We start from the raw sequence: 12,648 nt of genomic DNA on the forward strand, positions 1-12,648 counted from the left end.
AATATGCCCAGCCTGCACCCATCAGCATTGTCACATTAACAAGATCTCTCAGCAGCTAATGTAGTTACCATATACTGACTTGTGAGGTTAACAGCACTAATGGGATTATAGCTGTGGTGTGGTAGCGCTCTTCCCCTTAGAGAGAAAGAGAAACAATCCAGACCGAATACCAGCTATCAGGTCTGATCAGCAAGAGTGGCTGGTAACTGTTGAGTGCTTTGAAGTGAATACTGTTATCATAGACGCCACTTTCATCTAGAGCTACACAAAGCCCTCCTATTCCCAACGGCTTATTGAGTATATATTCCATATTTGATCCCAAAGCCACCAAAGGCAATGTGACTACTCTGCCTAGTGTACTGTAGGATAATCCAGCTTTTTTTTTTCATGAGTGTGATCTGCTGCAGATTTGTGCTCAGCCAGTGAGCACATACACTTTCTTTAGATGAGTAAGAAGCCCTAAACGCTCTGTTTCTCAGAGTTCTCCGATTGCCCTGTGGCAATAATTTGATGGAAAACAGTTCTTTAAGGGTGATTCAGGTCTAGTTTTGACTAGGATTGTATTAACAGGGCCATGCTTTATCTCTGGAGATAAAACCTCACACTGATTGAATCACATTCTCCAGGACTGTTGCATTGTTATATTTGATTACGTCTAGACGTTAGACTAAAAAGACCCTGATCCTGTTAAACCAAACCTTCCTCGCCTTTTTGAAGCGTTTAAAGTAGTGTGTGTTATTTTAAGTACCTTGGGCCTTGTTGAATATAAGCTGTAAAAAATAGCACATTGTGAAAGCTTAGTCTATGTGACACAACAGACAACAGCACCTTTACTTACTAACACATTTAGCCTGAAACAGTTAAGCCTCTGTTCATGGTGATGTTATAAATTTGTTGCAGCCTGGACTGCTTTTTGAATGAGGCACAACACTGGGCAACCAGTTAAAATAGAGGTCATTTACATATATCAGTTTTGTTAGGTCCATTAAAAAATGGTAAGTAGTTTGCACAAAGTGACGCTCTGTACTTTATCAGTTGTTTCCATGTGTTCCATGTTGACGTTTGTTTGTTCCCTACCTTATAGTTTCTAAGGGAGAACTTGACTAACTTTGTTACTTTGCAGTTTGACTTTGCGATTGAAGATCGTATCAGGTATTGATCTGCTGAAAAGCACTTTTTGTGTTCACAGACAAGTGACATTCCAAAGATGACTGAAAGCCCAGCAGAATTAGCCGCTGTAATCCTGGGCCACTGTGATGAGCTAACCTTTGCGATCTGCTTTGGTCTGGAGCAGTCAATCATGGGGATGCTGTTGTTCAAACATTGTGTCCCACTGAAGCCTGACCCCAGTTTCCTCACAGAAGAATGCTCCTCTGTGTGGGCTGTAGAGTGGGGAGAGTGTGGGGGTCTATAGACTCATCCCTACATAATGCTACTCTGACTTTTTTTTATTTTTTATTATTTCCTTCCAAACTTTTCTTATTGTCGATTGTGGAAATGCTCGACAGCGAGCATGACAGGTGATGCAGGGGTGTACTGTAAATTCAACTTTAAGGACAGCTGAAACAACACTGGGGTGTTAAAATCTACCGAGTTGAACAAAGGCTGTAAACAAAGCCTCTGGGAAAGGCAGTTATTTGGTCAGTAAATTAGACTCTGTAGGAACCGCTTAAAGTGGTCTCTCGGAATAGTCGGGGCAGGGAACACAGATTAAGAAGCTGTGGACATGTTGATTAATTTCTTTCATTTAAAAGAAGCGCTTTTAAAAGAAATTTTAAAAAGGTAATATGTAATAAATATGAAATGTTTGCTTTGTTACATAAAGCTCTACAGAATGAATTGCTCACTTTATACTGAAATTAAAGGGGAAGTCCAAATTGCTGCCTAGTGTAATTGAATTTTGGGATGCACTGAGATGTAAACACAGTTGTTTAGAGTTGCTTGAGGTGCTATTCTGCATTTTAGAGAAACATTCCAACTCTGCTTTCTTTACACTGATGGCGATAGAAACCAGGGGTCATAATGTTTGATCAGAACCCTCTGAAGTTATATGTGTAATTAAGATATATATATATATATATATATATATATATATATATATATATATATATATATATATATATTAGGGGTGGGCGATATTTCCCTACAATAATATCACAATATTTCACATTTTCTTTGCAATAACGATATTCTTGGCGATATAAAAAATACTGAAAACTAATTTTATTAATTTCAAGAGCACACTATTGCAATAAAATTACATTTTTATTGATATTAATTCAATAATATGTTTAATTTCTTGTTTAAATTATATACATTTTATAAAAATCTAAAAATTTTAAACATTCAGAAGAAACAACAAGTAAATGTGTAAAATATATATATATTTTTCTGTGATATCTTTGAATAATAACTTTTAAATAACTTTTAATGCTGGCTCAATGGGATTCTCTAGAATGGAGCCACTCTGCATGGATATTTATATCTTAAATTTATGCAGAAATGTAAAAATACATCATTTAAACTCCTCTTACCAAGCAAAGCATTGATAACTAGATTTTCACCCCGATGAATAGATATATACAGAATAAGAAAAACCCCTGGTCAGTCTCTAGCTGGTCTGTCTATAACATGCAAATTAGCACAGCCCAGGTGTATCCTTTCATTTAGGATAGTCCCTCATATACAGGCCCTTTGAAGTCTGCTCCACTCTACAGCAGCACGTTCACAGTCTGGTTTTGTTGCTGAGTAAGCCCTTTGGGGTCTGAGATAGAAAATGATCCTCTGTAGGTGTCTTCCAAAGTTCAGTGTGAGTAATACACCTTCCTTTTATGGTTTTAGTTTCAGCGGAGGTGAATGTCTGACACTTTATCTTGCTCTAAGCTCGAATGCTGGCATTTTACTCAAACGGCAACTATTTAAGGGGACATTTAGAAAAACTTTCTCTGTGTTAGAACAGTTCACCACTTCCTTTAGCTTGTATGGTATTAGCTTCCCTTACGTTGTTTTGAACATTGTGTCCAGCGTGTGCTACAATCCTGCTTTAAATGCACATGACTTGCTGGGAGGAATTGCTTTTTTAAGCCTGTGGCCTTTGCTGGCAGTAATGAGTGGTCAAGACTAGAAAGGGATGGGGGTTATCTCCAGACACCAAAAAGGCTCGCTCACATGAATGGGTGGCTGCCATTGTCAATTGCCTAAGACATAGTCATTTGGGTCATCAATGGCTGTGTGCAAACGTGTGGGTGGATGCCGGGGGTCACTCTTCAAAGGCCGGCCATGTGGGGAGGGGGAGGAAGGGAGGGGCAGAAAATTGAAAAGTAGAGGATGTGTGCTGACTGATTCCGGGAGAAGGCTGTTTCCAATTAGAATTGCTGAATTGCTGGGTTTAAACCTAATCCATTGTAAAAGGTTTGAAGGATTTTTGGTCAGACCCTGCTTCTTTCCTCCTAGAAGCATTGTCTATTGTCTTCATTTGTCCGTGGGGAACAAACATGGTGTCCAAGAATATGGGTGTTCAGTTATAAGGAAGGTGTGGGCAATATAGAAATTCATATAATTTTTGTGATACATGACATGATCTTATGAGTTAAAAACACTGACCAAGGACATGTTAGAGTGGCAAAAAAAAATCATATAAAATCACTGTATTCTAGGAACTTGAATGTATTTTTAAAATATGACACCACCATTCCTTCTCTTTTTCAATGTAATAAACCATCTGTAATAGGAAATATCATAATATTATGTTTTCTACCCTCTTCTAGACCAAAATTATCCCACTACTAATTATTTTTGCTATATTTCTCACCCCTGTAAAGAAGGAAACAAAGATAAATATCATTTCTTTGACCGTCTTAACAGTGCCCCATTTGTGACGTTTTGTTAAATGTGATTGAGTGAGTGAGCATCTGAGTGTGTGAGTCAGTTACAAGCCATTACCATGAGGTGCTTTGCATCTGAAAAGTGCCTATTCCTTTTCACCTGATAACAGGAGTTTTGACTTTCAAATTGCTTGCCATTTAACAGCCCTATCTTTTTTTTCATGCTCTAGGTCTCTTTCCTGCAATTCTAAACCTGGCCAGCAATTCTGAAATCACAACCAATGCCACATGCGGAGACCCTGCTCCTGAGATGTACTGCAAGCTGGTGGAACATGTCCCTGGAAGACGCATCCGTGACCCTCAGTGCCGGCTGTGTGATGCTAACAGTGCAAACCCCAAAGGTGCAAACTCTTAGAGTCTCTCAGATCTGAAACGTTTAGTCTCAATCCCCAGAAGCTGCATTTCCAGACGTGATTTATACCTTACAGACAGAGCCTCTGAGTCACAGGCTTGAGCTGTGGTCTTTTCACAGTCTAATTCATTACCTGATTTATGGTGTGTCAAGATCATTCCACTTAAACAGTTGAATTCTTCTGACCCTTTTCTATAGACTGATGGATTGTGCCATTTCAGAAGCTTTCAGGACTGTATTTTCAAGTCATAATTGCACCCACCAAGGATGCACTATGCAGTTTATCACTCTTTTTGTTACAGTAAAGCATGTTTCTGTTTGAACAGAGAGACATCCCATTACCAACGCTATCGATGGCACCAATCAGTGGTGGCAGAGTCCCAGCATCAAGAACGGGCGCCTGTTTCACTGGGTCACCATTACACTGGATCTACGTCAGGTAGAGCCTCAAGCACCTCACATTTCTTTAGGAGCATCCCAAGATATCTGAGATACAAAAGATACACTTGATTTGGCAAGAACGACAACAGCTCTCAGACCCATTGGGTGATACATGTTGTTTTAACATATGTGTGAGTGAAATAGCATCTGGTTCCATTTCAGTCTTCAGGAATGTCGAAACAATTGGACTAGTCACTGGAGTCTAGAGCTACTAAAGTTCTGCTTTAGCACTTTGTTACCACAAGCTGTAAATATCACCAGAATGGTAGAGTCATAAGCAAAGGTTTGATCACCCCTGGTCAAATGGCACATTTAAGAATACATCAGGTTCTACATGGTTTTTATATTTTAAACATTTTAATAACAATTTATTTGCTTACAAGGGACCTGGAGGTTGTGGGTTCAAGTCCCACTCCAGGTGTCTGTCTGAGAGGAGTGTGTTCTCTCTGTGTTCACGTTGGTTTCCTATGGTTGCTCTGGTTTCCTCCCCCAGTCCAAAAACACACAGGTGGATTGGCCACTCAAAAGTGTCCATAGGTGTGAGTGTGTGTCGCCCTGTGAAGGATTCCAGGGTGTGGACCCACCGCAACCCTGAACCGGAAGTGCTTACAGGCAATGAATGAATTTAACATATTTGAAAGCAAAAAGCTTTTTATGTAACGCATGAATACATTAAGGCTCAGTTTTAACTTATATGTTTTACTCCTTAAATTACACCTTAAAATTACAGCTTCAGAATCATTGTGCTGCTCCACTGACTTATAATAGGGAAAACAGAGCCTCTGTCATTTCTACTCCAGGTTCAGCACTGCTGAAACTCTACTATGTTACATTAGAAGAAGGGAAGGAAACCAGCACCTCCCCACCTCAACCTTGATTTCAGGACTGCGCTGTAAAAGTAAATTAAACTCTGCCGCTGTGAGGGGAACCTACATACCACATTTGTATTTGGTTTTCCTTATAAAAGCTGGTTTGACTTATTTCAACTTAGAAAATCCAGAGGTGTAATTTGACCAGGGATTTTCAAACTTCTGCATACAGCTGTGCAACCTGATACCCCCACTGTCATTTTAACCTTTACTGCCATTTCAACCTCTAACTGGCTGTCAGCAGCTACAGTCCTAAAGGCTCTGCTGAAATCAAACCCTGGGGCAGGAAACACACAACAGTCCGTTACCTTCTCATCATCTCAAACGACTGACTTTCAGCAGCTGCACCAGGCCCTTTAGCTTACCTTAAAGCCATGAGCACACCTGCTGCTGCAGCCCAGCACCAGTTCAGTTACCTTACCTCGTACCCCTGTCTGCATATTTGTCTGTGAGGTTGAGGGCATTATTATAACTAGACAAGCTAGGGTTTTCTCTTTATGTAAAGAAGCCACAGTGTAGTTGTGATGATGGAACTGAGAATGGCCATTATTTGCCTATCATCCACAAAACTGCACAATTTGGGGGAGCCATATTAAATGTCATTGTACATCAAACATAATCTTCAAATGTGAAGCGTGATTCCTGTAACGTGGTACTCCGGGCTAGTTTAATCAGATATTGCTGAGCAAGGTTCTAAACTATGAGGTGTTTCAGGTGTTGTCTTTTTGATTTGGGCAAAATCTTTAGCTAAATTACTTTTGAAGCAGGTTTGTTGGGTCCACATCACAAACTTGATCTCTCAGTCTCTCATATTATTTCTCTGTAATATGAATCCAGATAAATGTAATTCCAATTTCTATAAAGTATTTGTGCATTGGCAGGTTCATGATTGGTAGAGATTTGTACCTGGACGGGAATAAGAATTTCTGAGGTCATTATTTTAGTAACTCTTGACAGTTGGTGCTAGGTTGCTGATTTTAGCATAGATATGAAGAATTGGGAAGAGATATGAGAGGAATGATTGGCTTCAATTTGTGACCTGCTCCAGCGTATTCCCTGTAGAATAGATTTTTATTACAACAGACTAGTAATTTCACTGTTGCTCCAATGACCTTAGAGTGTTAGGATTCAAACTAGCCATCAGCGGGAAAAAATTGAAAATTTATAGTTACAATTACACTGTCCTGATGTATGCCACTGGTTTTGCAGCCTACATTTCTTTGGTCTTCAAGAGTAGACAACTGTTGCATTGTACATGGACATTTAATTTTATAGGCAGTGTGTTGGCCGTGAGATCACAGGGGTGCATAGCCTGTTTCAATTATATTCTGTGTCACTAAGCTCGTTATGACAAACTGCATTCCCACCAGTGCTAGGCACTAAGACCAATCTAAAACCATGCCTTATGTGCTTAGCTCCTCACTGATTCCAGTGGAATTTAATGTAATCTAGACATGATCTGTTATGGTATGTGTCCACGTGGGAACATATATTTGTACTAGTTTACATTCACCACTTAAATGTATTAACTAGTTGCTAGTCTTTCCACACTGGTTAATAAGTAAATATTACTGATTTTCTGTAACTGATTTTCAAAACTGCCTATATATGTATTCTATCTAAACCATATTCAACTATGAGGAGATCTAGGTCTCTATAGTTAGGCTAGCAGATGTGCTAGCATAGGGCTAGCGTCGGTTTGGATTCACAAGCCCAGAGCTGGAATTTAAGGCTCAGTTCAACCACATAAAAAGAGATGCACTTAGCCACAGGCATTTTGCTAATCTGGGGTAAAGATGAGTCAGGCTTTTGTCTGAGTTGGGGAGAGCGGGGGAAGGGTGTGCTGAGGGGGTGGACACAATACAGACCAGGACAAAGCAAGCCAGCGTCACAGAGGCCATACCAAGACCCTGGGGCCTGAGGGCATGCATAGAGGATTAGCAGAAGCTACACGAGAAAGCAAATATAGAAGCACCTGAAGCAAGTGAATGGTTAATTATTCAGGTTTGGGGAAAAAAATGCAGTTGATAAACAAATGCTGAGTTTGGACGTGTGAAGGCTGCTGCTAAATAAGTTAAAAATGCTACAAACATCAGTGGTTAGAAAACAGTAATGTGCTTATAATTATGTACACTTCCTTTTTATTTCTGCGTATCCATCCCTGTTATTTTTAAAAGTATAAATTTAATCTCCATACCAGAATTACTCAAACACTTGCATTAAATAGTTTGGAATCATTTAGACAAACAATAAAGCATTTATACCAAAAGATATTTGTAGATGTTCAACTCAATATTTCAATAATATTGTCCAAAAAAAACTTTTTTCCAGTTGCTGAAATGATCAATATTAAGATTTGATCTACACTTTGAAAATATGATGCATTCTTGATAATGATTTTATTTTAAATTCATTCTTGGTGTTATAAGTCTTTCTCAGTCATTCTAAAAGAATCCATGACACATCCAGGGGTACATCTGGAAGTGCTTCCGTTTTCTCTAAACTTCCTACAGATTATTAAAAAAAAATCTGTAAACTTGCACAGGACTAACACTGAAATTATTTGATGAACATTTCTGCAGTTAAATAGATTTTTAATGATTAAAAACATGTGTTTCCCTGACATGATGATGCAGAGTCCGGAAGCCTGGCTGACAGTGTTCTTGACACCTATGTGAGTGGTGTTTTAACACACGGTGTTTACAGCCCTGCTGAGAGCATTTTCGAGGATCTGGGGAACAGGTTGTTAGTATGTGTCTGTGAGGGCAGATGCAGCTGGCCTGATCTCTCTGTAGGTGTTTGGACAGCAGAGAGTGTGTGTTTACAGTGGACTGTTACATGGGGGGCCTAACAGGATGAGAGACTCCCAAATGGCTTCCTCTTCTGTTTGTTTGGCCTGGTGCTGTTAATTGGATCAAGCACTCGGCTCCCTGCTTGAGGGATTCTATGGCAGACGTCAGCAGATGAGCATGATATTTTATCACACCTTTCCCTGAAAGATAACTGTTTGCTTTGGGGTTTTCTGGCCCTGCAAAAATAGCAGGGTGAGTTAATAGCTATGTGATGGCTCCGGTGCTACAGCTTTATCTCTGAGATATTACACATTTCATCCATTTGCCTTGGAATAGGACCAGATACCCTTGAATGTTTGTCTGTTGTTGAAGACAAAATATTTTATTGCTCAAGGTTAAGTCTCATTTTATCGGAGGAGGTGGACCGTGATAACAGTGTGAAAAATACAATTTGAGAAACATTAGCTTTTATTCTCTCTATAACGTCTAAATACGACCTGCTTTAATGTTCTTAATTCATTTTTTGTTAAGTTAAGCTTGTTTTTAAATATTATTTTTATATTTAAGGAACCCAACGGAACTAGTTTTTAACAAAATGTGACACGCAAGTCTCTACCTAGTGCTTAACAACTGTGATATTGTGTATACTTGTTAAAAACATGTTTTTTATTTAATACACTCTGAGCAGTTGCATGTACCTCTGATATCTTTTGTGTTATTTTCCATAGCAACCACCTTTGAATATGTCAGTACAGCAACATATGATTACCGTATGAAAGTCATTAACATGCCAGAGGTTGTTGGTTTGAGAACTGAACTAAATCGGCACCCTCTAATAAAACATTACCCACTCCTTTGATTTCTACTTTGCAAGTCTTCAGACATCTTGTCATGACAGGGGACTGGAAACCGGATCATAAGTGTGTAGTTAAAACACCTTCTTTCTTACCCATTTATCTCAAGGAAGTCCTTCAGAATGCTCAGTTCCAGCCCCGTTCTGCCCGAACAGACACTGGACCAGTACTGACATGGCTGAGGATGTTACTGAGTTTGTTTGTCTCATCACCTTGACATTGCTAAGCTGCTGGCAAACATGGGGCTCCAGGACCACCAGGGTATCAAAGAAAGTGCCAAACGGAGGATAGGATAAAACACAGTCATGATGCAGACCGGGTGTTGAAAGCCCACTGTGAATTTAAAGCCTGTGTTTTCATCCCAAAACAATTAGTCCAAAGTATCTGGCTAGCACAGCTTGAGCCCCTGTTGTTGCATTCCAGGGGTCAGCACTGGGGCTTGGATTCCCCCAGACTTTGGGGAGGGGAAAGCCCAATGCCAATTAAAGTGTGTAATTCTCTGGTTGTCTGTATGCACTGCATGTGTGCTGTAGTTTTAAAGTTCTCGGAATGGAAGTGAGAGAAATGCATGGTGTATTTCGGAGTCTTTGTCAGCTATAGCTCACTGAAATAGCTATAGATCAGTAGTTTAATTTTTCGCTTTGAGCTCTTTTCAAATGGCGATTAAGTGCTGTTAAATTCTTCAATAGTTAAGAATACAGTAGAGCCTTTGGACAGAAGCCTTATGACGTATACAGTCATTTTTCTGTATGTAGTGAGTGTATTTGCCATTATTCAAAGTCCTGAAGGGAAATATTTTCACACCACCAAAGTTTAGTATTAGAAGTTTGGTGCAATTTCTGCTTCTTGCAACGCATGTCATTCGAAATATATTCAATGATGCTGATTATCTCGTTTTTGGGGTGAATCCATTGTTCTCAGACCACAAACACGTCTGTGTTTTAGTTGCAAACAGCAGCTCCAATTTCAACATTCCCTCTTCCTTATGAAGCCTTTGCAGAGTGCTCTAAATATTATCAATTACACAACGTAACGTGAATAAATCTGTATTTTGCATGAGCACAAGTATGTTTAAATTTAAAGAATAGCCAGTGTAACTGTTCCTGGCTTAAAGTGAAAAGTGAGTGCTCAAGTCTGAAGTAGGTTTTGAAGACTTTGTGGAGTAATGAGAAGTAAGTCAGGGACAAGGCCTGGATTTCCCATCAGGGGTTTTGAGGAAGGGGGTGTCATGAAAGAGGGGTTTTGTTCAGGGAGCCTGTCGGAACCTGTTCTGTGTGAGGGATTGGAGAGACAAGGTGGAAAAGAAAGAGAGACAGATGAGAGAAAGGAAGACAGAGACGATTTGCCTTTGCAAGATCAGCAGAATGAACAAAGGAGACACTGAGGTGTGAGTTAGAGGAGAGGTGCAAACCCAGATAGAGAGACAGATAGAGAGAAATGGGGGTGCACTCAGAACAGCAAGAAACTTTCCCAAAGAAGAGACTACATCCCACTAGCAGCTCAATCAAGTGCTATTCTGTCAGCTCGCACGGTCACAATGGGAACACAGCAAACACAGTCACAGATTTGATTTGTTTGAAGAAACAACCTTCAAGCTGTAAAAAAAATCTATTCCACTTATTGTTTAAAAAATTCTATTTAAGAAAGTGGTTATTTAGAGTGTTTCAGCAATTTTCTTCATCATTAAAGTGTTGTTTTTTTTATGTAAAATGGTACATTATATAGAAACCCATTGACTCAGGCTACTTGGTAATAGGAACCACGGGTGTATACATTATCACAAATATATAAATATATAGCTATTTTTGAATGTTATATTTTATTTACCTATTACATTACAAATAAAATATTACATTTTTATACTTTTTATAAATCTGAGGATTGTCAAATCAGTTTGCCTTACAATTCAATGTGTAGGTCTTTGCCATCAAAAAATTTTTAAATACATTTTGAAACCAAATTCTAAAGTAAATTAATATTTAAGTTCTTAGAAATTGTGTGAGCAACTTTTAAAAAAAAGCATTAAAACTTGACAATTTCTGTGACCATAGGTGAATACGGAAGTTCCTTTACGTTCCCTTTTAATATCTACAATATTTTATGTTATAGATTAAAACTTCTGAGCTGATAATAACTGAAATAACTGCCCCATTTCTAAAGGCTGTGTAGCCTAATACACACTAAAGTGTGTATTTGCTTTTTTATTTTTTTAACAGATCTTCCAGGTAGCTTACATCATCATCAAGGCGGCTAACTCTCCACGTCCAGGAAACTGGATTCTGGAACGTTCTCTGGATGGTATTGATTTCCAGCCCTGGCAGTACTATGCCATCAGTGACACAGAGTGTCTGACCCGCTACAACATCACGCCTCGCCGTGGACCTCCAACCTACAAGAGAGACGAAGAAGTCATCTGCACCTCCTACTACTCCCGCCTGGTGCCTCTGGAACATGGAGAGGTTCGCAACAAAACACTCCTCTTAGATAATCTGGCCACTCCTGTTATTGCTGTAGAAGTAAAATGCTTAACTTATGGCTGGCCCTGGATCAGCTTTTACAATTAAAAAAAAAAAAAACGTAATTAATTTTGTCAAAGGGCTGCATGACATCATCTAAATCCAGAGATATATTCTGACAATGAGTATATGTTACTCAAATTATTTGATGAAAATCAACTAATGTCTAATCTGACCATTTGAATGTTTAGGTGGAAAGCACTGGGTGAACATGTGTCTACAAACTTTTGACTAGTGTATTTTTTGAGCAGGAGAACCATCAAAATAAGTCCTGAGTATAGTTTTCTAAGAGTGTAATAGTGTCCTGAGAGAACAGTCATAACGTCCTAGTGGTAGGTTCACTGAAAGTATGGCTGCTGTGCTGTTTTGAGAACCCTATTCTGACCGTTTGAAAACCCAGTGAGCTCAGATGGTTCTAATTGTGGGAAATTTGATTTTGTGAATGGGAAAATGCTGTGGGGGTGTTTTTTTTTGGGGGGGGGGTTGTGGGACCATGCAGTGAGTGCTAGTCTGGCAGTAGTCCAGTCTAGAGGATCTGACTTGGCTGTGGAACAATAGACAATGATTTCTCAGTGTGGCAGTCCAGTTTTAAACCCACTGAGCCACTGAAACAAGAACCACTCCACTGACTCAAATATCAGGCTTTACAGCAGCTGTAAATTTGTAGGCTACACAAATAAACTGTATATCACCAATATCCAGGGAGATTAAAAGCAGCAGCACCTACCAGTTCTTCCACAGTTGTAGCCTCTTGGTTTCATAGCATTGTGCTTTACTTGTAAATGATATTTTAGACTCAGTGTAGTTCAAGGCTCCATAAACTCAACAAGGGACTGTACATTATATTTACCTTGTAGTTCTAAAGCTCATATAACTCATATTTGTTTAAAAATATTTATAGTAGTCCTCCTTAATGTAGATTCAGTCTATGTTAAAATGC

The 12,648-nt window shown here is 39.2% G+C and overlaps 1 protein-coding gene across 1 annotated transcript in view; it reads left to right on the forward strand.

Moving 5' to 3' along the window:
• The window catches only part of lama1 (laminin, alpha 1), a 53,725-nt gene that overhangs the window by 1,619 nt on the left and 39,458 nt on the right, over nucleotides 1–12,648 (forward strand). Inside the window, exons 2-4 of the mRNA XM_066682706.1 lie at nucleotides 4,055–4,225; nucleotides 4,563–4,675; nucleotides 11,409–11,651. Of these exons, the coding sequence (XP_066538803.1) occupies nucleotides 4,055–4,225; nucleotides 4,563–4,675; nucleotides 11,409–11,651 (527 nt within the window). The remainder of the gene's footprint in view (nucleotides 1–4,054; nucleotides 4,226–4,562; nucleotides 4,676–11,408; nucleotides 11,652–12,648) is intronic.

This window comes from Hoplias malabaricus, chromosome 10 (assembly GCF_029633855.1).
Source record: "Hoplias malabaricus isolate fHopMal1 chromosome 10, fHopMal1.hap1, whole genome shotgun sequence".
Lineage (NCBI taxonomy): Eukaryota > Metazoa > Chordata > Actinopteri > Characiformes > Erythrinidae > Hoplias > Hoplias malabaricus.